The sequence below is a fragment of the Periplaneta americana genome, chromosome 7, assembly GCF_040183065.1.
Source record: "Periplaneta americana isolate PAMFEO1 chromosome 7, P.americana_PAMFEO1_priV1, whole genome shotgun sequence".
NCBI lineage: Eukaryota > Metazoa > Arthropoda > Insecta > Blattodea > Blattidae > Periplaneta > Periplaneta americana.
The window spans coordinates 77,286,681-77,308,676 of NC_091123.1; the positions used below are offsets into that span (position 1 = coordinate 77,286,681).

The window sequence follows — 21,996 nt, forward strand, 5'->3', positions numbered from 1 at the left end:
TTATGTTGAATAAACCCCATGTTAAGAGAATGAGTCTACAAGATATTATCACTTGTTAAATGTTTATGTCTGACTGCTTGTGATCACTCACATAGGATGGGTACATTAAACATTATTTGCGGGTGCTCGTGTAAAGGGGGTTAAGTCAAATTGCAAGGTTTGTAAACTTCTCTCATTTGGTACTGAACAAAACCCCTTTGTCACAAAATATGGAGCACTGTAACTACATCATAGATGGAAGAATGACTTAACCCCTTTAACATAAGAGAAAAGTAATTGCGGATAGTTCAAATCTGTACTTATTCCAGTGTAGCCAAAACAACTTAACCCCCTTCACACGAGCACCCGCGTATTTAGCTTCAAAACCCAAGAGTGCTTTAAAAATAAGCATTTATTATTTTGATTGGTTTCATTTACTTAAGGGCCAGACTAAAATGTTTAATCAGTTGTCTCCAGTCTTTTCAATTGGGTTTTTGTTCTGTCGCCACCTTTTTACAGAATATGGAAAAGACAAATGGAAGAAATGTGTTGATCACGTTAAAAATAACTAAGGACAATATTTTTGTAGTGCTAATGTATTAGACAGTGAAATTGACAGAATAATTTCGTTAGGAGTTTAATGATAGCAGTGATGCATCAGATGACTTGTCAATCAGTGCAACAGTGGTTCAGATTAATGGAGGAAGACTCCACCTCCAGCACAGCAGTAAGGTTTAGTAACCTCCTACAGCGGAATTTTGGCAGTTGTTAACCTATAGTAACGTTGTATTGCATTTTAAATGTACAGAATCTCTGCGAGATTACTTTACCTTTATACATTAAGTGCTGAAAATGCCCTCCGTCTGCTTCAAGGCACAACTGAACACATTGTTCCATGTTTCTGGCCGTTCACTGGAGTATTGCATTGTCAGTACCGTTGATTTCACGCGTGATGTTCTCCTTCAGATTGTTCAAAGTCCGAGGGTGTGTAGTGTAGACTCTTCCCTTCACATAACGCCACAGGAAAAAGTCTGGTGATGTCAAGTCCGGTGATCTTGGTTGCCACAAGTTTCTGGAGATGATGCAGTCCTCAAAGAAACTTTGGATCAGCACCATGAACTCATGTGACATATGACAAGTGACACCATCTGTTGAAAGTACTGCACCCTTGACACAGCTCAATATCATCCAGTTGCTCAACGAATTCCATGAAAATGCGTTGGTACTGTGCAGTGTTCACTGTTCCATCGAAGAAAATTGGACTCACTATTCTCTCTGCTGATAGTGCATACCAAACTCTGACTTTCGGTTGGTACATAGGCATTTCATGAGTGCCATGTGGATGTTGTGCGACCCAAATGCGTGTGTTCAGTAGCATAAGTGGAACCATGCCTCGTCTGTGAACCATGTAATGGACAGTATGCCAGGAATTTAAACAATGGTCACCTGGAACCAATGACAATATTCCCCACTTTTAACCTTACTTGGCTCAAGCAGCTCATGAACAGACGTCAACCTATATGGCTTTAAGCTAGTCTTTTTCGCAGCTCTCTGACACATCGAGAGTACGAGTACCCAGTCTCCTCAACATGCCTTAATGACTTACAGGGTGACTGCTGCAGTTGCTCCTAACATCCACAGCAACCACCGACAGTGTAGACGAACAATGCTTACCGGTTTCACTCACAAGATGTCCACTTGTTTCCAACTTACGTACCAACGTCAGTATAGTATTCCTGTCCTGTGAAAAATTTTGCTATCCTTTATATCTTTAGGTAAAACTACGTGTGGTTTTGATCACATGTCGACAGGTTAACTATATGTTGCATATTCTTATGTGTAATTATGTGTGGGTGTGATCACCTATCTTAATGTAGAACTACGTTTGGGTAATGCGGGATATGAAACAAGGATTTAGACCATTCGGTATCTCGTGAAACCTACCTGTGCGTTAGGGGAAGAAGAAAGTGGACTGAGAAGCTTCCCTCCCTTGCTATGCTTCTACTCGTTGCTAGCAAGCTCACTTACCTCCACCATAAGGTTCTTACTATATGCTACAATATACGCAAGCATTTGGTTTCACGAGATAACGAATGATCTGTAACGGTACATCGAGGGGAACAAAAGGAATACAAGGAGAAAAAGAGGAATACGAGGATAACAAGGGGAATTTTAGAAGAACAAGGAGAATGCAAGGAGAACAAGGGGGGGGGAATGCTAGGAGAACAAAGGAAGGCAAGGAGAACAAGAGAAAGACGAGGAGAACATGACAATAAGGGGATTGCGTGGAAACAAGGAGAACAAGGGAGGTGGTTGTATTTTTACGTGACAGTAAATTCCAAAGTAACCTTTCCTCATACCTATTGAGGTGGAAGATGGTAGTTCTGCTTCAGAACCGAGAAATGTCACACCATTAACACCGTGAAAGTCTCAAATTATATTTGATTTGAATTATTGACAGTAACATGGGTTTTAGGTAACTGCATACAAAACGTGTAACACTAACACATAATCAGGGGAACAGGTATACCCTGTAATTTTTTGTCATGTTAGTTAAAGAATGACTGTAAGTCACTCTGTGAATTTACTCCCTAGGAACTGTTGGAATGTACTGTTGAAACTGTTGGGCTTCAATAAGTACAGAAACTGATATTTTTAGCTTTATTTATTTATAGTCACTATAGCTCCTAAGTCATATCGCAACTGTCTGCAGTTTACTGTTAGAAATCCTGGTTACTGTTGTACTTTGTCTAGAAAGTGATATTGTTCTCTCAGTTTCAGATTAAAAAGTAATACACTATAGTTTTTATTCCATGCTTATTTACGAAATTCAGTAATAGATTGGTACTCACTGGGTAAAGGGGCTTGTCTAGAAACTGGTAATCTCTATCAATAAAAGACAAACTTATTTCAGTAATGAAACAAATGAAAGAATAAATCTAAACAAATTCTACAATGTAAACGAAGATAAAGATGACATAGACTGAGGAAAAAGACAGTAGTGAGGGCAGAACTGGTTCACTGATGGTGGATGTAGCAGTGGCTGTGTTCATTCACTTTGTCATACACACATTATTACAGTTATAAATATATTCGGCTTCTAGTCGTCATGAAGAACAGTCGACTTTTTGTGTAGCTCCGCTGTTTTCACAGTGTTTAGTTGTTACTACATTCGTCTGTGTCCTCATTTAAGGCACTTAGTTAACTGCGTACAATGCCGCCTAGTAAAGATACATGTTCTAAATGTAGCGCTGCTTTCTTCGGCAGACAAAAGTTCCTAAAGTGTGTTGGGCCTTGTGGCCTAAGATTTCATCTTGACTGTTTAAATATGAGTGAAGTGGAATACGATTTTTTCATGAAGGGAGGCATTTCCTCCTTCAAGTGTGATGAGTGTACCAGTGCTGCGAAGGCGGTTCATGGTGATAACACTCCTGTGAAACCGACCAAGAAGACCGATAAGAAGATCATCTCGCCTACTAGAGAACTTGAACTACCTAATTTACAAAGTAAGGAATCTCTCTCTGTACAAATAGAGACGGTACGATTGAATAGTGAATCTATTCTAGATACTTTAACAGTTATTCTGGAGCATGTTAAAAATCTTGAAAAAGAAATGGGTGAATTAAAGAGCGAGAATACTGCCCTCAAATTACAAATGGCCGGGATTTTGGTAAAAAATTCCTGTCCTTGTAAGCCTGATCAGATTGTCCCAAAATTGGGTCAACAGTCCACTGTTCACCCGGTTACTAAATCCTACAGTAGTGTTTTGTCTGACACTGTTAATTCTCGCAATCATGCGAAGTCAGCACCGAGTACTTCATTTGCTCTTACTCATCATAACAGTAATGAGGTAATCTCTGCTGTCGTACGCACAGACGATAGCACTGTTGCGTTATCAAATAACGTAGACTCTGATGGTTTTCAAAAAATTTAAGAAACGAGATCCTAAAGTTGGCACTCTAACTAATAGCAACTTAGAAATGGCTCCAGAGAGAATCAGAACCAAATCTCTTTTTGTTTCTAGATTTAGTCCTAATGTAAACGAGAATAATATTAAGGATTCACTCTTTCATCAACGTAAATTAAGGTCTCTCGAAATAACTAAATTGAAAACAAAATACCAGTCGTATTCCTCTTTTCATATCTCAGTTGATGAGAGGGATTTCGAGTTAATTAATAATTCTGATGTTTGGCCTGCGGGATGCCTCATTACACCCTTTTTTGGTAAACTTAAACCTGAGCAGCATTTTGCTCCACCAGGTACTTCAGTTGATTCTAGGGTTAATGCCTCTTAATATTATTCTCTAACTCTCAATGCACAGTTCTAATAATCATCTTGAGATATTTTACCAAAATGTTCGTGGTCTTAATACAAAAATTGATGAAATTTTTCAAAATGTAGTAAGTAATAATGATATCATTATCTGTCTTACTGAAACATGGTTATCTGAATCAGTATTAAATACAAACTTATTCCCTAACAATTATACTGTGTTTCGAGCAGACAGAACGTATGAGGACACCAATAAAAATAGAGGTGGGGGTGTCCTAACAGCGATTAACAACCAGTTACCTTTTACCTGTCGGCGATATGATTTAGAAATTATTAATGAATGTGTTTGGATTGAAATTAAAATGGCTGATGGTATTAATTTATTAATTGGAAATCATTACTTCCCACCTGATTTCGGTCATAATCACTTAAAATCTTACCTCAATTTTCTTGAAAAAAACCTTGATACTCATAATTTTAGAATAGTAATTATTGGTGATTTCAATTGTCCTGGTATGGATTGGTCAACTGGTTTTAATCTTAATGATATTCATTACTACTCTAAAATTAAGTCCAGTGATTTATATTCCTCGTCTTGCCTTCTGGGATTAAACCAAATTAATTTTACTGTCTCAAATAAAAATCTACTTGATCTTGTCTTTACTAATATTATTAATAGTACAGTAAAACTAGCCAATCATTCTCTAGTTTTGGAGGATTCTTATCATCCATCTATCTCCATTAATCTTGAAGTGTATTTGTCGCTACCTGATCACTGCCAATCTAGTACCTTCATAAATTATTCTCAAGGTGATTATTTGAAACTCTATTCCACTCTATACAATCATGATTGGAATTCCATATATCAAACTACTGATGTTAACGTTGCTGCTAATGCGTTATCCCAGATTATGAACAAAGCTATTTCTCTTGCTGTTCCTGTCACTTTCGTAAAAAAATCGCACTATCCTAAATGGTTTTCAAATACCTTGCATATACTTATTAGGAAAAAGAACAAAGCACATAGAAATTTTAAAAAATTCAAAACTGATCACCATTATCAAATTTTTTCCAATTACAGAAAACAAGTTAAAGCTATGATTAAATCTGACAAATTTAAATGGTTACAATCCATTGATGAAAATTTGAAGAATGAACCTAAGAAATTTTGGAAATACGTAGAATCTTTTCGTAAATCCAATAATTATCCCACCGAATTATTAATAAATGGGATTCACATTCCTGATCAGCAAGAAATTGCTAATGCATTTGCTAATCAATTCAAATCGATTCAAAAACAGCCTAATTCTAATCTCTGTTTGTTGGAGTATAATTCTACTGACTTCTTATCCTTACCTAAAATTACAGTTGAAGACGTTTCATTAGCCATAAAAAAGCTTAAACCTAATAAATCAAAGGGCACTGATGGCATTCCTAATTTTATTATTAAGGGATGTTCTAATATTCTAATACCCGTTTTAACCTTTATATTTAATTTAAGTTTATTAACCGGTACATACCCTATGCTATGGAAAGAAGCATCCGTTATTCCTATCTTTAAGAATGGTAAAAATGGTTTCCAATTATAGACCTATTTCAATATTAAACAATTTCTCAAAAATTTTTGAAAAAATAATCCACAAACATGTTTCATTTTATGTTAAGAATAAAATTAATTCAGCACAACATGGTTTTACTAAAGGTAAATCAACAACTACAAACTTAGTATCCTACCTTAATCTTGTTATGCCTGTTTTTGAAACCCAAGGTCAAATTGACTCAATTTATATCGACTTTAGCAAAGCGTTTGATGTTGTACCTCACAATATTCTGATAAATAAATTAAAAAACTTTAGTCTCTCTTCTAACTACGTGAGCTGGTTTGAAAACTATTTAACTAATAGACAATGTTGTGTTCGTCTTGGTGATTCTCTCTCGGACCCATTTAATTGTTTATGTGGAGTTCCCCAAGGATCTACATTGGGCCCTCTATTATTTTTATTATTTATTGATGACATATGTAAAAGAATAAGTTCAAACTACCTGTTATTTGCTGATGATCTCAAAATCTTTCGCTCAATAAATAGTTCTGCCGATTGCCAAACTCTTCAAAATGATATTAACTCCATTGAACTTTGGTCTGACATTAATGGAATGAAAATTAATGAAACAAAAACTTTTGTCATTTCGTACTCTCGAAAAACTACTTCCATAAAATTTAATTATTCTCTTAATAAAGCCTGTATTATTAGGAAAAATTCTATAAAAGATCTTGGTGTACTACTCGATTCTAAATTATACTTTCATGATCATGTTCAATATATTTATAATCATTCAATAAGAATGCTTGGTTTAATAAGGTCTATAACTTATTCTTTTTCTACTCCTGAGTCACTATTAATTCTATACTTTACTTTGGTTCGCTCTAAACTTGAATATGCATCTGTAGCCTGGAATTCCATTACTTCAACCGATTCGGTTAAATTGGAAAATATTCAAAGAAAATTTATTTCCTTATATGCTTTTCGATATATACCCAATTCCACTGACTTTAACTATGATATTACCTGTAAATATTTTAACTGTTGTAGCCTTTATGCTAGACGTCTAAATCTTGATTATCAATTTTTTTGCAAAGTTATCAAGGGTGATATTGATTGTGAGTCTATCATAAACAACATCAGCCTTCGTATTCCTACAAAAGGTTTAAGATTTCAAAAAAATTTTTATAACCGAAATTCAAAATCACTTTCTCCAGTCTGTAGATGCATAAAATATGCCAATTTGCATGGGCACGATTTAGATCCTTTTAAGGTTTAGTTTCGTTTTGATTATTAGTTTTTACTGTTTGTACTCAATTGTATTCATGTATGTTTTTGTTATTTATGATATTATTTATTTTTGTTTTGCACCTTTGTATCTTCTGTTTGTGTATTGTGCTGAACTATAATTGGCCTCTGGCTGTTGTTCAGCACACAAATATTAATAATAAATAAATATATAAATAAATAAAAATATCGGCTATGAGGTTGATGATGATGATAATAATAATAATAATAATCTTTATTGTCATTGAGTAAAAAACTTCACTGTAGACATTGTCAATGTTACAATCTTATTACAATATATTTCATAGATATACAAAACATAAAATTGAATTATTAAAATAATATAAATATTTATCGAATTATAGAATATAAAGTTAAAAGTAGTATATTTACTGAATGAAAGAAGTATCAAGTACAGTTGTCATATGCTTAATAACTAATTAAGAATACTACAACAGAGCTTAAAGATAAACTTTAAAAATTCAACATAAGGTAGTGCAATTTACTCTTCATTATTACATTGAAATTTAAATGTTAATTATTCACCACTAAGTTTCATTCAAAATCTCACCACTAAAACATTAAGAAACAACAAACATAACTGATAATTTAGAGACTGCATTATTTAAAAATATATGTTCATTTCAAAGAACTCATTGAGTAAAGAGGGTTTTTAATTAACCAACTATACAATTTTGTTTTATAATTTTCAACAGGCAGAAGCTGAATGTTTATAGAGAGGTTATTAGACAGTTTGATTCCAATCAACTTATAATATTTTTTTGTCACACTAAGTCTACAAAGTGGATAATCTAATAATTGCCTATTCCTCTTTGTATAATTGTGTACCTCACTTCTCATGTTAAATTCCTGCAAATGTTCTTTCATAAACACTAGAACATCATATGTGTATAGATTTATAACAGTCTGAATACCTGTCTGTGTGAACTTTCTGTTAGTTCTGTAAGAATATCAAGTGACCTGTTAACATTTAGGCAAGTTATATCATCTGCATACAAAATAATTTTGGAATTACAGTTTACAGATTGTCCAACATCATTTAACATAACTACGAATAGTAAAGAGCCTAAAATGGAGCCCTGAGGGACCCCTGCTAAAATTATATAAGATCGTATATCATAACATTGAGTTTTATGTTGGTTGTAGGTCCTATGGAAGTGTGTACAAAGCACTACATAAGGAGTCTGGTCAGGTACTGGCTATCAAGCAGGTGCCTGTAGATACAGATCTCCAGGAGATTATAAAGGAGATCTCCATTATGCAACAGTGTGACAGTCCGTGGGTAGTCAAATATTATGGCAGTTACTTCAAGAATACAGACCTCTGGGTAAGTAGAAATTAAATGTGAGTGAAGAAAAGAATTTACTTGTAATGTACTGAATAATCATTCAGTATTATGCAATGCTTTTGCTTTTAAGTTCTTTTGTATCTGATAGTGATAATTTGGATCTTGCAGTTGCTGTGCTAACTATTGATAATGGATTATAAAGGTTAATTAAAATTTTTAGTGTGGTAACTTCCAGGAGGAAGTAGGTCTAAAGTTGTGTTTCTGTGTTGTAAATTTATGGCATATAAACGAATTCCTATCCCTCAAAGAAGGCTCCAGGGAAAATTTGCCATTTATTTCTGACCTGCATAGAAATTTGGAGGTACGGTAGGAAAAGGAGGCTAAGTACATGTGGATTTGTCTCATCCTTCACCCCATAATCCATCGATATATGATAATGATGAATTCAGACATAGAATTGTACCATATTTTTTAGTTTTTATTCATTGTCATAGATGCAGAAATATGCATATTTTTAAATAATTTGTTTAATGGTGCTGTATCAAGTACGAAGTCATCCAGTACCAGTAGAATTGATGATAGCGAAATTGTATTTGGTTAGATGAGGCCGAGGATTCACCATGGAATTACATGACATTCACTTTATAACTAAAGAAAACCAACGGAATATATGATAATGGTGAATTAAAACATAGAATTGTGCCATATTTTTGTATTTTTATTCTGTGTCGTAGATGTAAAAGATGCATATATTTTTTATCATTTATTTGATGGTGCTGTATCAACTATGAGGTTATCGAGTATCTATAGAATTTATGGTAGCAATATTATGTTTTGTGAGATGAGGTCGAGGAATGCCATGAAATTACCTGAAGTTCGTCTTATAGCTAGGGAAAAGCTAGAAAAAAACGTAACCAGGCACTCAGCCCAAACAGGGTTTGAATCCATGTTTGAACAATATCGAATTATGAGACTGTGCCAGTGGCTGCATTGTTTCTGATCTATATATCTCAGTCCTGAAGAACGGCTCTTGTAATAGATCCAAAAAGATGGACAACTCAGAAACGCCAAAATACATGCAATATCGAACATTGCTTTAATCCGACTCCTCTATACAACTCCTTCAGTTTGCCAACAATCTTAGGAATCACTCAATATAAGAATGGAAATAATAAAACATTAATACTATAGGGATATAGTGAATTTCATTGCATTTAACAATCTGATGAACAATGGTTGTTCCATGCAATTTTAATTAAATTAATAAAAGTTTAAACATTAAAATGGTATCATAAAAATCTAAAACTTATTCATTATTATAATTTGATTACTCATAATTGTGATATATTTAAGAAACAACTTGTGAAACTGTGACCTATATTGTGACAATATAATAGTATCATGCTGAGACTTAAGCACAAGCAGAGACAATATACAACATTTATATTATAATGTTTTAAAGTTATTTTTATCATAATTTTTTAAGTTATTTTTTCCAATCTAAGTTCTGTTTGTAAAAATGCTGTGACACATATCCTTTCACTTTTTATAACCATTACCCAAAAAGTCCCAATGTCCTGAATTAAAGAAAATGTCACTTTGGACATCCTAAAAATTTGAAAAATTGATCAAAATATTTTTCTTTGAGAGAAACAGAACCTATGGGAAAAAAAATCCAGGATACATATCCTTTTAAATAAAACTGTGACATCGATATGGTAACCTCTTTTTCTCAGTGTAAATGTGTTTCAGACTGATTTTTTTTTTTTTTTTTTTTCAGATTGTTATGGAGTATTGTGGTGCAGGCTCAGTATCTGATATCATGAGGTTGCGTAAAAAAACCTTAACAGAAGATGAGATTGCAACAATACTGTGTGATACACTTAAAGGACTCGAGTACCTACATCTGAGAAGAAAGATTCATAGGGACATTAAAGCCGGCAATATCCTGCTCAATACAGAAGGCCATGCGAAGCTGGCAGATTTTGGTGTTGCTGGGCAGCTCACGGTATGTAATGTATAGTAATAGTAATTGATAATTACTTGTAAGGGAGGTGAGGTGTAGTGTAATTATAACTTGAACAGAGGCCTTGTACCTTTGGTCTGAACCTGCTGATAGCATTGTCCTTATTCATGACGTAAAGCCTGGATTTCTAAGCACAATCAAACAGTAAAATAAGCAAGCAAATAAGCACGAAAAATGGTGAAAATAAGCACCAAAATAATGAAAAACGAATACACGGAACAGTAAAATAAGCAGGAAAAATGGTGAAAATAAGCAAAAACGAATACACGAAAATATGACGATAAATTATTTGTTTCGTAGAACTCTTACCTTATTGAAGACTGTTGCAGTGTACAAGGAAGGTCATCCTGAGATTTTCCTGTGTGAAGCTCCTGCGTCTGTCAAAATGATTTGTACAGTGAAAATGTACTTTCGACGGAATGTTGGAACCTGATAATGTTAAACACAAGTCTTTGAAAAATGTATCACTAGAACTCGATTATTCACTAATATTGCTTTTAATCAGTAGCTGGTTTAACTTAGATTTATTCTTAAACCTCTTCTTATGCCATGTTTATTAATATGCTGCACAATGTCATATTTTTTCTTCGCAGAAACACTCTTTTCACACACCAAACAAAATAAGACACTGTCGTCCTCACTGAAAATATTACTTCCAAACTCATTTACACATTTGCGTAAGAATGCTGATTGAGAGGTTTTTGTGAGTGGCATTCCTTAACTACAACAGCGAGCAATCACACACCTTAACTGAAACAACGCATGTTGCACAACTTGCAAACTACAGCTTGGAACTCAGGGATTCACCATCCATGCGATAACCGTTGCCTAGTTGCAGAAGCTTGGCAGGGAATTCCAAAGTTCTCTCCTAATTAGAACTACACAGTATTATTTCATAACATCCTGGGTCATACCTTAACAATGCCTTTTTACGCATTTAACTGAAGTTAATTTTTTATTAGCCAATAAAAGAAAGGAAATCGATGATAAATGACGGCTAGGAGTGAAATATGTACTTTTAAATTTACAGTTTTGGGTAAAATATGCTGTTTTAATTAAAAATCGTAAAATAAGTAAGCAAAAACGATTTCGTGCTAAATAAGCATTTATAAGCACTAACAAACATAGTTAAAACTGCTTATCTAGGTGTGTCTTACGAAGTGTAACCTTTCTGCTTACCTTTAAAAGTGTGGAAAAGAATATGCATTTTGCTTAGAAATCTGGGCTTTATTCATGAGCTTCCAGCAATTAAGTCATTCTCTTCTGGAAATATCGTTATTATCCATTCAAAATTTATGTCTATTATCAGACAGGACGTCTCACTTGTGAATATGTGTCCGAGAAAGAACATTTGTTTGTATGCATCTGAAATCTGATTATGTAATATGTAGCTAATCGGCGATGTATGCAATGGGGGGGGGGGGGGAAGGAACTGACCACACTACCCCTGATCTCTTGACCTAGTTGCCTTATAAGTGATGCCTTACTAATATCATTTGTGAGGTTCAAACCTGCCTTCAGACAGTTGACTAAACAACATCCATTCAGATTGGAAGTAGCATGTGCATACCTTTTTACAATGAAATCGGAATACCATAAACTCTCATAAAAATATTTAAAATGACTTGTAAAAGATTCAACCAAAGCTCATTCTGATGATAACTTTTTTTTCTGAAAGATTTGAAGCCTGATCTCAGATTTGGTAAAATTTGTGGTGGAAAAAATAAAGTAGGATATTTTCTATCTAAGTACTGTAACTTATTGGTTATATAAAGGTTTAAGAAACGTTTGGTTACAAATGTAGTACAATATTCAAAGACAGGAATAAATTAATAATTAGAAAACGAATTTTTAGGTACTAAAAACTAATATTCCAACTAGCTATAGTTGTAGACGAGCAAACACTCTGGTTTAAATAATTCTGTTGGGTTTGAAAGCAGTAGACAGTTGTAGTGCTTGATGAACTCTGTGGTCCTGTTTAACTGACGAAGTTCACGCCATTCCATACTGTTCGCTACCAGTACAGCTCCCACTGACATAGACTTGTGGGTGGCTTCAGTAGGCAGCACTCACTTTTCTAATGCAAGTTCAAATTAGCAGTCTTAATCATTATTTACAAATAACAAGCACACTTCACTAGATTCATTCTCCAGTCTTTGTGACCCATCTCTCCTCTGTTAGATATTGGAGTGTTGTAATCAAGGCCTCAGAACTGTTCTACATGACATCCACTCAAGTATACTCGGTGTCATTTTTAATTTTTAGTACCTAAAAATACCGTCCCTTTTAATAATAGTCCCAACATATAATAAAGGGTTTTAGGACTCGCGTTACGGAATGCGTGCTGGTTCGAGTCCTCATTGGGGAAGAAATTTTCTCATGAAATTTCGGCCAGTATATGGGACTGGTGCCCATCCAGCATCATGATGCACTTGGGGAGCTATGATAGGTAGTGAAAATCCGGTTTTGTAAACCAACTATAATGGCTGGGGGGATCATCCTGCTGACCACACAATACCTCCATTCTGGTTGGATGATCGTCCACTTTTGCTTCAGCATGTGGACATGAGGCCTGCAGCTGGCTGGTCGGCGTTGACCCTTCAAAGGACTGTAGCACCATGGATTTACTTTACATATAAAGGGTTGATGGAAAGAAACGTAAAAATTACAGAGGATTTTACTATGCCAATGTTTCTAAACTCATAAAGGCTAATAGGTAATAGCTAAGGTAAGATATAACACCCAAGGAGGTGATTATGACAAGAGCAGAATACTTTCCGAAAATAAAATAATATCAACAGTTGATTTGATTTTTAGTGTGAAACAGTTAATACTTTTAATACTTTTACACATGTGTACAAAGTGTGTCCACATGAGCAGCCTTGGCATATGGCTGTGCAGAGGTGAATTCAGTGATATTCATTAATGGCGAATGATCGACCTTTTTAAAAATATTTCTACCTAATGGTACCCATTCCTTTCACTCATACAGCTTCCACCATACTGCTAATCATTCTTTTGTGAATCTCCCTTGATTTCACTCCTCCTTACCACATAATCCAGGTGCAGTCTTCTAGTGGGGATGCATACAAATCATACTTGTGATGAATATGAAATATGTCAAAGCTACATTAAAGCACTAGGTAGTACTGGAGATTGGTTTCAACCATAGATTTATGACAAAAGATTTGTGTAGTCTGTGCCTATTAATATACTAATGAATGTTATTGCAAATAAAATTTTAGGAAATAACTACAAATCGAACTTAAAAACATATAACATCACGTGTGATTTTGTTGTTCTTGTTGTTGTCTGTGATTTAGTTATTTTGAGTGTTTTCGTACTTTAAAATGATTTATGGAATTAAAAAAATAACATTTCGAAATATTGTTATTGAACGTCTAAGTATTTGGTTCTTACTGCTCAGAATTAACGAGTTTTCAGTATATCTTCTTCTTGTGAAGGATATGAACTTGGATATTTAAGTAATTTTGTATAGATTAGTTAAGGTTTATTGTATTGCCAGCTGTACATAAAGATTTACTTTGTGATATTTCATGTTTTAGGATACAATGGCGAAGAGAAACACTGTTATAGGCACACCTTTCTGGATGGCACCAGAAGTTATTCAGGAAATAGGTTATGACTGTGTTGCTGACATATGGAGCCTTGGTATTACAGCTTTAGAAATGGCCGAAGGCAAACCTCCATATGGTGATATCCATCCTATGAGAGCCATTTTCATGATTCCCACGAAACCTCCACCGTCATTTAGAGAACCAGACCAATGGACGCCAGAATTCATTGATTTTGTTAGTAGATGTTTAGTAAAAAATCCTGAGGAGAGAGCAACGGCAAGCGAACTTCTCCATCATGAATTTATAGGTGAAGTATTTTACATCACATTTTGTTTGTACCTGATACATGTTTTTGTACACTGAAGACCTGCTGTAAACTGGAAATATCAATTCTAACATTATTATAGCTTATTATCATTTTACTTTATTTTTATTCCTTCTAAAGAGTTCAGTGATGTACAAAATTGTGACATACACTAGTGCACAGTCAGTACATTTTTACTGAATTTAATTACAAAAAATTACTTCCTACTCTCGACTCTTAATCAAGAAAACAGCATTTCATTTTTTGGTTTAATGGTTACTGGAAAAGAAAATGATAATCATCGTAATATTGAATGCTTATGTAAATATGACCCCTGCTTTTTTCAGTTTCTGTAATGTGTGACTAGAAGATGAGACTTAATATTCAGATCATTATTGTTATTTAGTGTGAGATAGAGGTAAGGTAACCTCTGTACATGTCATGAAGGCACTTGGGGCGGAGGAGGCCATGGAGATAGAGCCCCATGTTTTTTTTTTTTTAATTAATTAATTTTACGGTGCTTTTATTCATTCATTCATTCATACATAATACTTTATCAACTGCAAATGAACTGAGGGAAATGTAGATAATGCTAGTGAAATGAGTCCAGGGTCCAGCACCGAAAGTTACCCAGCATTTGCTCTTAATAGGTTGAGGAAGAACCCAGGAAAAACTTCAACCGGGTAACTTTTCCCAACCAGGATTTGAACCCAGACCCACTCGTTTCATGGTCAGACATAATAACTGTTACTCCACAATGGTGCACTCTCATGCTTTCTTGACCTTGGCAATAGAATAAGTTGGTGTGGTTGGCACCACACTCCATCTCCCTTTTTATTCTTGGAGAAGATCCAGTAATTGATTTGAGAGGAGGCTAGTGATCTTTACAAAATAGTGATAAATCTGTGTGTGCTAATATCTCCAACAAATTATCATTGAAGTAGCCCTATACAAGTGCGACAAATGCATATTTGTTTTAAAACCATGTCCTATATTAATTAATATATATTTATAATTTGCATTAAATTTTATGTGATGAATGATGATTTTCAATGACCATTTTCTTTCTTGCTTCCCAATGTAGGCTAGTCATATCTTGTGCACTTTGTCTTTACTTAGGGCACTACACCTAATCAAAAACTGAATATACTGTCTTCACAAGAAGATATAGCTTAAAAAACTATAAACCTCACATTTATTTGAATAATCAAGAAATTCAGTACAATCCAACTCCTAAGATCCTAGGATTAATTTTTGATGAAAAACTTTTAAAATTTAACCATTGTTGCTTCGCAGTGTCTACACGATAAAATCTCTTGAAGATCATAGCTAATAAATAATGGGGATCAGATATCATGACAATGCGTTTGTTTTATAGTGCTTATATACGATCAAAATTGACCTATTGATCTGAAATCTGGAAGGAGCATCAGCAACTCATCTACAAAAAATTTCTGTTCTTTAAAACTCATCCTTAAGATTATGCCTAGGAGTACCAGAAACCACATCGACTGTTGCCCTAGAAATTGAATGTAATATTCATCCAATCAGACACAAAAGGATCTAAAAATACATTTAAAATTGCAAGCCTCAGCCAGATCTAAGATGTTCTTCAAACTGTCAGATAATATCCTGTGTAATTTCTATAAAATAAAAAAAGAAGAAATGCCAATCTACATCACACACACAGTCATTGCTAAAACTCCAGTTGTGAAGGAAATTCCTCCATGAAAATGGGTGATTCAAGAACATAGCATACAGATTCCAGGAAATCATTCCAAAAATGATCCTCCATACATTCTTAAGTTAGATGCCATGGAACTACTCTGCAGCACATACAAGGATCACTTTCAAATTTATACAGATGGATCTCTTAATCCTAATGATGGTACGTCAGGAGCACGGTATTATATTCCAAAATTATCAAGGAAGTTACTTCAAACCATATTCATCCTCCTCCAGTCTTGACACTGAATTGCTAGCTATTGATGCTGCTCTTCAGTGTGTTACTCAAAGTTCTGAAAAATCTATTTACCGACTCCAAGGGGGCTATATTTAATATAATCAAATATGTACCAAACCTATACGCATATAGAATTATTCCAATTCAGAAACAACTAAGTAAACTGAAAAAAAAAAAAAAAAAAAAACTCCGAAAGAAATATACAGTATAAGGTTGGTCAAAAGTCGCTGTTTCAAGAACAGTTGAGGACTTAAAAGCAGTCATTAAAAGATCTTTTAAGAAATTGATTCAGATCAGGTACTGTACTGAAAAGTATGTTTTAAGTGTCCCAGATCATCTTAAACGGTATATGAACACAGAAAAAACTGTTTGAAAAACAATTAAAAACAGTGAATAATGATTTTTGGCCCATTCTGTATATTGATGTTTGTTTTATCAATAGTTACAGTTTTTATTTATAAATAATACAGACTTATTATAAATGATGATGATTGTGATACTTCTGCTACTGCTATCATCATCACTGGCCTTCTATGCCCAAGATTGCGGGTTCGATCCCGGGCCAGGTCGATGGCATTTAAGTGTGCTTAATTGCGACAGGCTCATGTCAGTAGATTTATTGGCATGTAAAAGAACTCCTGCGGGACAAAATTCCGGCACATCCGGCTATGCTGATATAACCTCTGCAGTTGCGAGCGCCGTTAAATAAAACATAACATTCTAACATTCATTCTATCATCATCATCGTCATCATCATCATCATCATCAATATAGCACTGTTATGAACAAACATGTGAATATTTTCTTCTATAGGCAATGCAAAGCAACCAAATATTTTGGGGCAAATGATAGCTGAAGCACGTGAAATCAGGGAGAACCAAAGTTATCGCAATAATACAACCACTTCTGGAGCAGCCGGTGCCAAACAAAACCATGCTGATGAATCAGTGAGTAAAACAATACATTGTTTTTGACTAAACTGTAAGACTTCTCCCTTTAATAAATGTATTGAGATATGTCACATTTCTGTAATCAGCTTGTCACTATACAGTAGAACCTCTATTATCCATGGTAATGAAAGGGGTGGAGTGACCGGTTAATCGAAAAAATCGGATAATCCGTACTATGAAAGGTGTTTATAAACTAAGTGCATAATACAGTTTCGTCATTTCCCCCTGTGGTCTTTTCTTTTAACACGCTAGGTAGTGGATCATAAGTTCACCAATTTAAGTCTAGTTTTCAACGACGGGGTTTTTAATGGCCAAGGAAACTCCTTATGACAGCTGTCTGTGGAAAGATAGGAATAGTAGAGGTCTCATGTTGTAGATTTACACATTTGATGCACTTTATATTTTGTTTTTCATCATATCGCGCACAGTTTTAATTCCTATCTCGTATTGTCATGAGACAGTTTCTTATTTCTCAAACTACTCAATTACTTACACTTTTTTTTTTGTAGCAAACACGTTTTCTTTTGACACCTTGGAAGACATTTTGCGTAGAAGTTAGACAGTACGACCACTCGAAGAGTAGATCATACATACTGCATAAGGGTAAAGGTTTGTAAAAAACACTGTGTAAAAAATTTTCGTACTAATGTACAGTACTTATATTTTTTCTGCAAAACAAAAATAGCGAGAGAGAAAGACAGTTGGATAATCCACCAATCAGTTATACAGTGACAGGTAATCGGGGTTTTACTGTAATAGTTTATAGGTATTTGGTTTAGAGACATTTTATAAATAAACACACCTACTCATTAGTTATATATAGAGAAGTGTTGTTTTATACAGAGAAGCGCTTTATGAACACCATAGGATATTAGCAGAGAAAATCTTAAAATTTCACATAAATTTCACCAATTTTTTAGGTATATATTTGAAGAAACAGCGCATATGTAGAGACAAACAGTGGTTATTTCAAATATATATTTAATAATAGTTATGTATGCTTTATTTGTAATTATGAAGACTGATGACAATTTGCTAGCAGACAACTCCTCATCATATAGAGAATGGCCATGTGAGAGACAGTAATTACTGGTGTTTGTAAAGAACTTATCTCTGCAAAAACATTCTTTTTCTCAAGTTCTTAATCACACATAAGATGTAGTTTTTATTTTTATTAATTATTGTTACATAAAGTAATACCAAGCAAAATAAACCTTGTGTCTTAAGCAGGAGAGTAATATTAAATCTCTTGTTTTTCATGCCTTCCTGGATTTAAAACAGGCTGTAAGTATTTATTATGAATGCAGCTTAAATTAAATTTTCCTTTTTATTTTTTTTTTATAAAGATTATCCCTAAAGAAAAATTTCTCGTGAAAAACAACTGAATAGACTACAGTGGACTATAGTGGACTTTATGTTGTCAGCAAACAGCTGGATACATTAAGAAGATTGATTTATCCCTAAAGAAAAGCTGTTGGCTCTGTTTTTACAATGTTTTGTGTAATGGGTGCATAGGTTCTCAACTTCAGAGAGTAATTTATTGTATTAATGATATTTGGAAGCCAGGAAACATCTCTTCTTATTCATCATATTTGTTGTATCGTTATTCTAAAAGTAGTCCTGAAAATTTGTGAACTTTCAAAATGTCTCGAAATTCAAATGTTGGGGAAGAATGCTAAACTGGAGACAAACACAACAGGACAGGAGAAAAGGGCATCCCAAGATAAATTAAACAAACCCAAGACCACGGCTATCTTTGGTCTTTAAGCATACTCTGTGCTCTGTAAACCATTTATTCAATATGAAGACATTTCTTTCGCCATTAATTATGAAATACAGAATTACTTCTGACTTTCTTTGCAATTTTAATGTGAGTTTTCACCCCCTCCAACCAATAGGAAGTAGTGGACTCCTAAAGAAAGAATTACTGATCTTCATTTGTAAACCTCTTTCATGGATGAATAATAGGATGTGAAACTTACTGACTTTCCCATTTTAAACGCTAGAGACACTAATGTAGAAATTCATCTTGCTGCCACGTGTGTTGGTCCAGGATAACTAATTACTCCATGCATCTAGCAGTGCACCAAGTGGCAAGAAGTATATTATGTGTTTTATAAAACATTCCCTCTCCTCTGAAACCACCTAATTTAAAATAAACCATTCAACTTTTTATTCCCTCTATCTTCCACTGAAAATTCTTACTGGGGCCAACAGAAAGATGAATCTTTTTTACGTACTTTCTAATACATCTTATTAAAACACAGCCAAAAAGGGACAGAAAAGAAAACAAAAGATTAGATAATTGGAATTGTATTCTTTAGGTATTCAGTGTAAAGTTAATTGGAAAAGTCTACAAAAACGAGTTAGATAATTGAAATTATTATATTACTAACTGCTGTTTGACAATACATTCAAGAACATTATTTTAACACTATTGCTTAACAAACACTGCATATACACATACCTACCACTTACATCCAGGGACAGAATATTTGCCTCGATTTTTTTTTGCAAGTTTCTAGCTTCCATCTTGTCTTTTCATCTGTAACTCTTAATGGATAAGAGGAGAACTCTGAAGGATCTACCCATCACATAATTCTAATGTTCACCACCTATGACACCAGTGCTGGTTTTGTTACTTCAGCCGTCTAGAGTTAGATGTTGCTGACCTCAGTTTCGCATCCTATTATATTTATCCGTGCCCCTTTGTTACTTGTGAGTAAACCACTGAAGCACGATTTTGAGTGAAAAGGGAGTAAAATGCATAGAGTCCTATTATAAACCACTTTAATATTTTAATATATTCATCACACTAGTTGGCCTAGAGGAATTCTTGCCTGTGTACCAGGAGGAAAGAGAAATTTGGGGAGACCACTAGGGTCTAACATGTGAAGGGCATGATGATGATGATGATGATTATTATTATTATTATTATTATTATTATTATTATTATTATTATTATTATTATTAGTAGTAGTAGTAGTAGTATTGTTATTATTATTATTATTATTATTATTATTAATTATTTTAAAATACCAATCTTCGTAAATAGAAAAATATTATAAATTATTAGAATATATGTATAACTATTTTCTGTAAATTTGCTGAAAATTATTTACATATTATTTTCTTAAACAATTGTGGATGCAAATGGAAAAGGCTGTAAGTGCCAAATGTGATGTAATCGTTTTTTCACTTGAAACCATTGCATGTGTTGTTGCTGTTGGATTACTGCTAGTTAATTCTCACATGCATGAAGGTTGACTCAATTTTTTACAAAATTGTCAAGATGAAAGTGCGTGTTTCTATCTGTCTTTTGTGGTTCCTGAACATTTTTGTGTTTGCACTTTCACCTTTTTCCATTTACATGTTACAATTTATCAGTTATAAAGAATAACTTTTATGTACAATCCAGAAAAGAAAGTTCATCTTATTTGGGTACAGTCTTTTGAATAAATAATAGTTTAAGAAAATAAACTGTAAACAGTAATATCATTTGCAACGTGATAAAGAAATTGAATTGTTGCAAAATGCTCAAAATGTATAATAAGAAAGTAAATGTCATATTCGTAACACTGATTTTTTTTTATTTCCACTTATTAAATAATAGGCTTCTTATACTGTGTTGGAGAAGAGAGGAAGAACTATTAAATAGGAGAAGTAATCTGTCCTTTTACTGAAATTTAATCGGTCTAATATCTGATGATACTTTTATTTATTTATTTATTTTTTTTTTTGCATAAGGGATGTACAGAAAATAAATAATACAACATATTTCATTTTTTGCCTTTTTCCTTATTCACAATTGATTTTATTAAAACTTTACATCTATTACATAACTGCACGAATCTTTGACTACCTAAAAGTACAATCAATCACACATTGCTACTTTCTTTGAGCTTACTGTAAATTGACGCCATCACATTAAATAAATGTTGTACTTCTGAAATTTATATTCCTGTTGCAGGACGAGGATGATATCCTGAATAATAAAACAATGGTACAGTATTCTCAGGACTCTGGGACTTTGGTACCTTCACGGGACCTTGTTGATGGTACAGTGCTTTCCAATAATGATGCTGGTACTCTTGTGACAAATAGTGAAGCAGGCACCATGTTGGAACTGCAATCTGACCTTGGTACCATGGTGATAAATAGTGATACTGAAGAAGAGCCCACAATGAAAAGTAAGTTTTATTATTTAATGCTACTAATATGTACTTAGTGTGGCTGCCTCCCTGCCCTGTTGAGCAAGCATGTTATTTTTGTTATTCTTTTCTAATATTAGACACTTGGCATTGAAGCCATTAAAATATACTCACTGCTACATAAAAGTGCATGAAGAGTAATTATTGAATGCTAGTGATTTAGATTTCTACTTCTACTGAAATTTCCAAACATCATCCTGACTTAATACAGTAGAATTCCTCATATCTGGCAACTGTGGTACAAAGCCAGTACTGGATAACTTATTTTGCTGGATAATTAGAAAATATGTTTATAGGTTATGTAAAGACATACTGAACTGCACAAACATTTTTTTCCATGTTGAAATTTAGTAATATTCATATAGATATTTAAAAATAAAGTTTTGAAATACGTACAATATTTATTTTTAGTACTCAATACGGTAATGTACATTCATCAATTTATAATTATTGTAATACATAAAAATACTAAAAGTTTTCGTAACCTTATGACAATTTTAAATGGCGGCCATGTGACATGAAGAGCAATGTAGCCAACGTCGCAACTATGAAGACAGTGATGTAGCACTCGATGA

General features: G+C 33.8%; 1 protein-coding gene across 1 annotated transcript in view; it reads left to right on the forward strand.

Moving 5' to 3' along the window:
- The window catches only part of hpo (serine/threonine-protein kinase hippo), a 61,373-nt gene that overhangs the window by 19,266 nt on the left and 20,111 nt on the right, over positions 1 to 21,996 (forward strand). Inside the window, exons 3-7 of the mRNA XM_069830917.1 lie at positions 8,248 to 8,428; positions 10,170 to 10,397; positions 13,982 to 14,300; positions 17,074 to 17,207; positions 21,181 to 21,400. Coding sequence (XP_069687018.1) covers positions 8,248 to 8,428; positions 10,170 to 10,397; positions 13,982 to 14,300; positions 17,074 to 17,207; positions 21,181 to 21,400 — 1,082 coding nt within the window. The remainder of the gene's footprint in view (positions 1 to 8,247; positions 8,429 to 10,169; positions 10,398 to 13,981; positions 14,301 to 17,073; positions 17,208 to 21,180; positions 21,401 to 21,996) is intronic.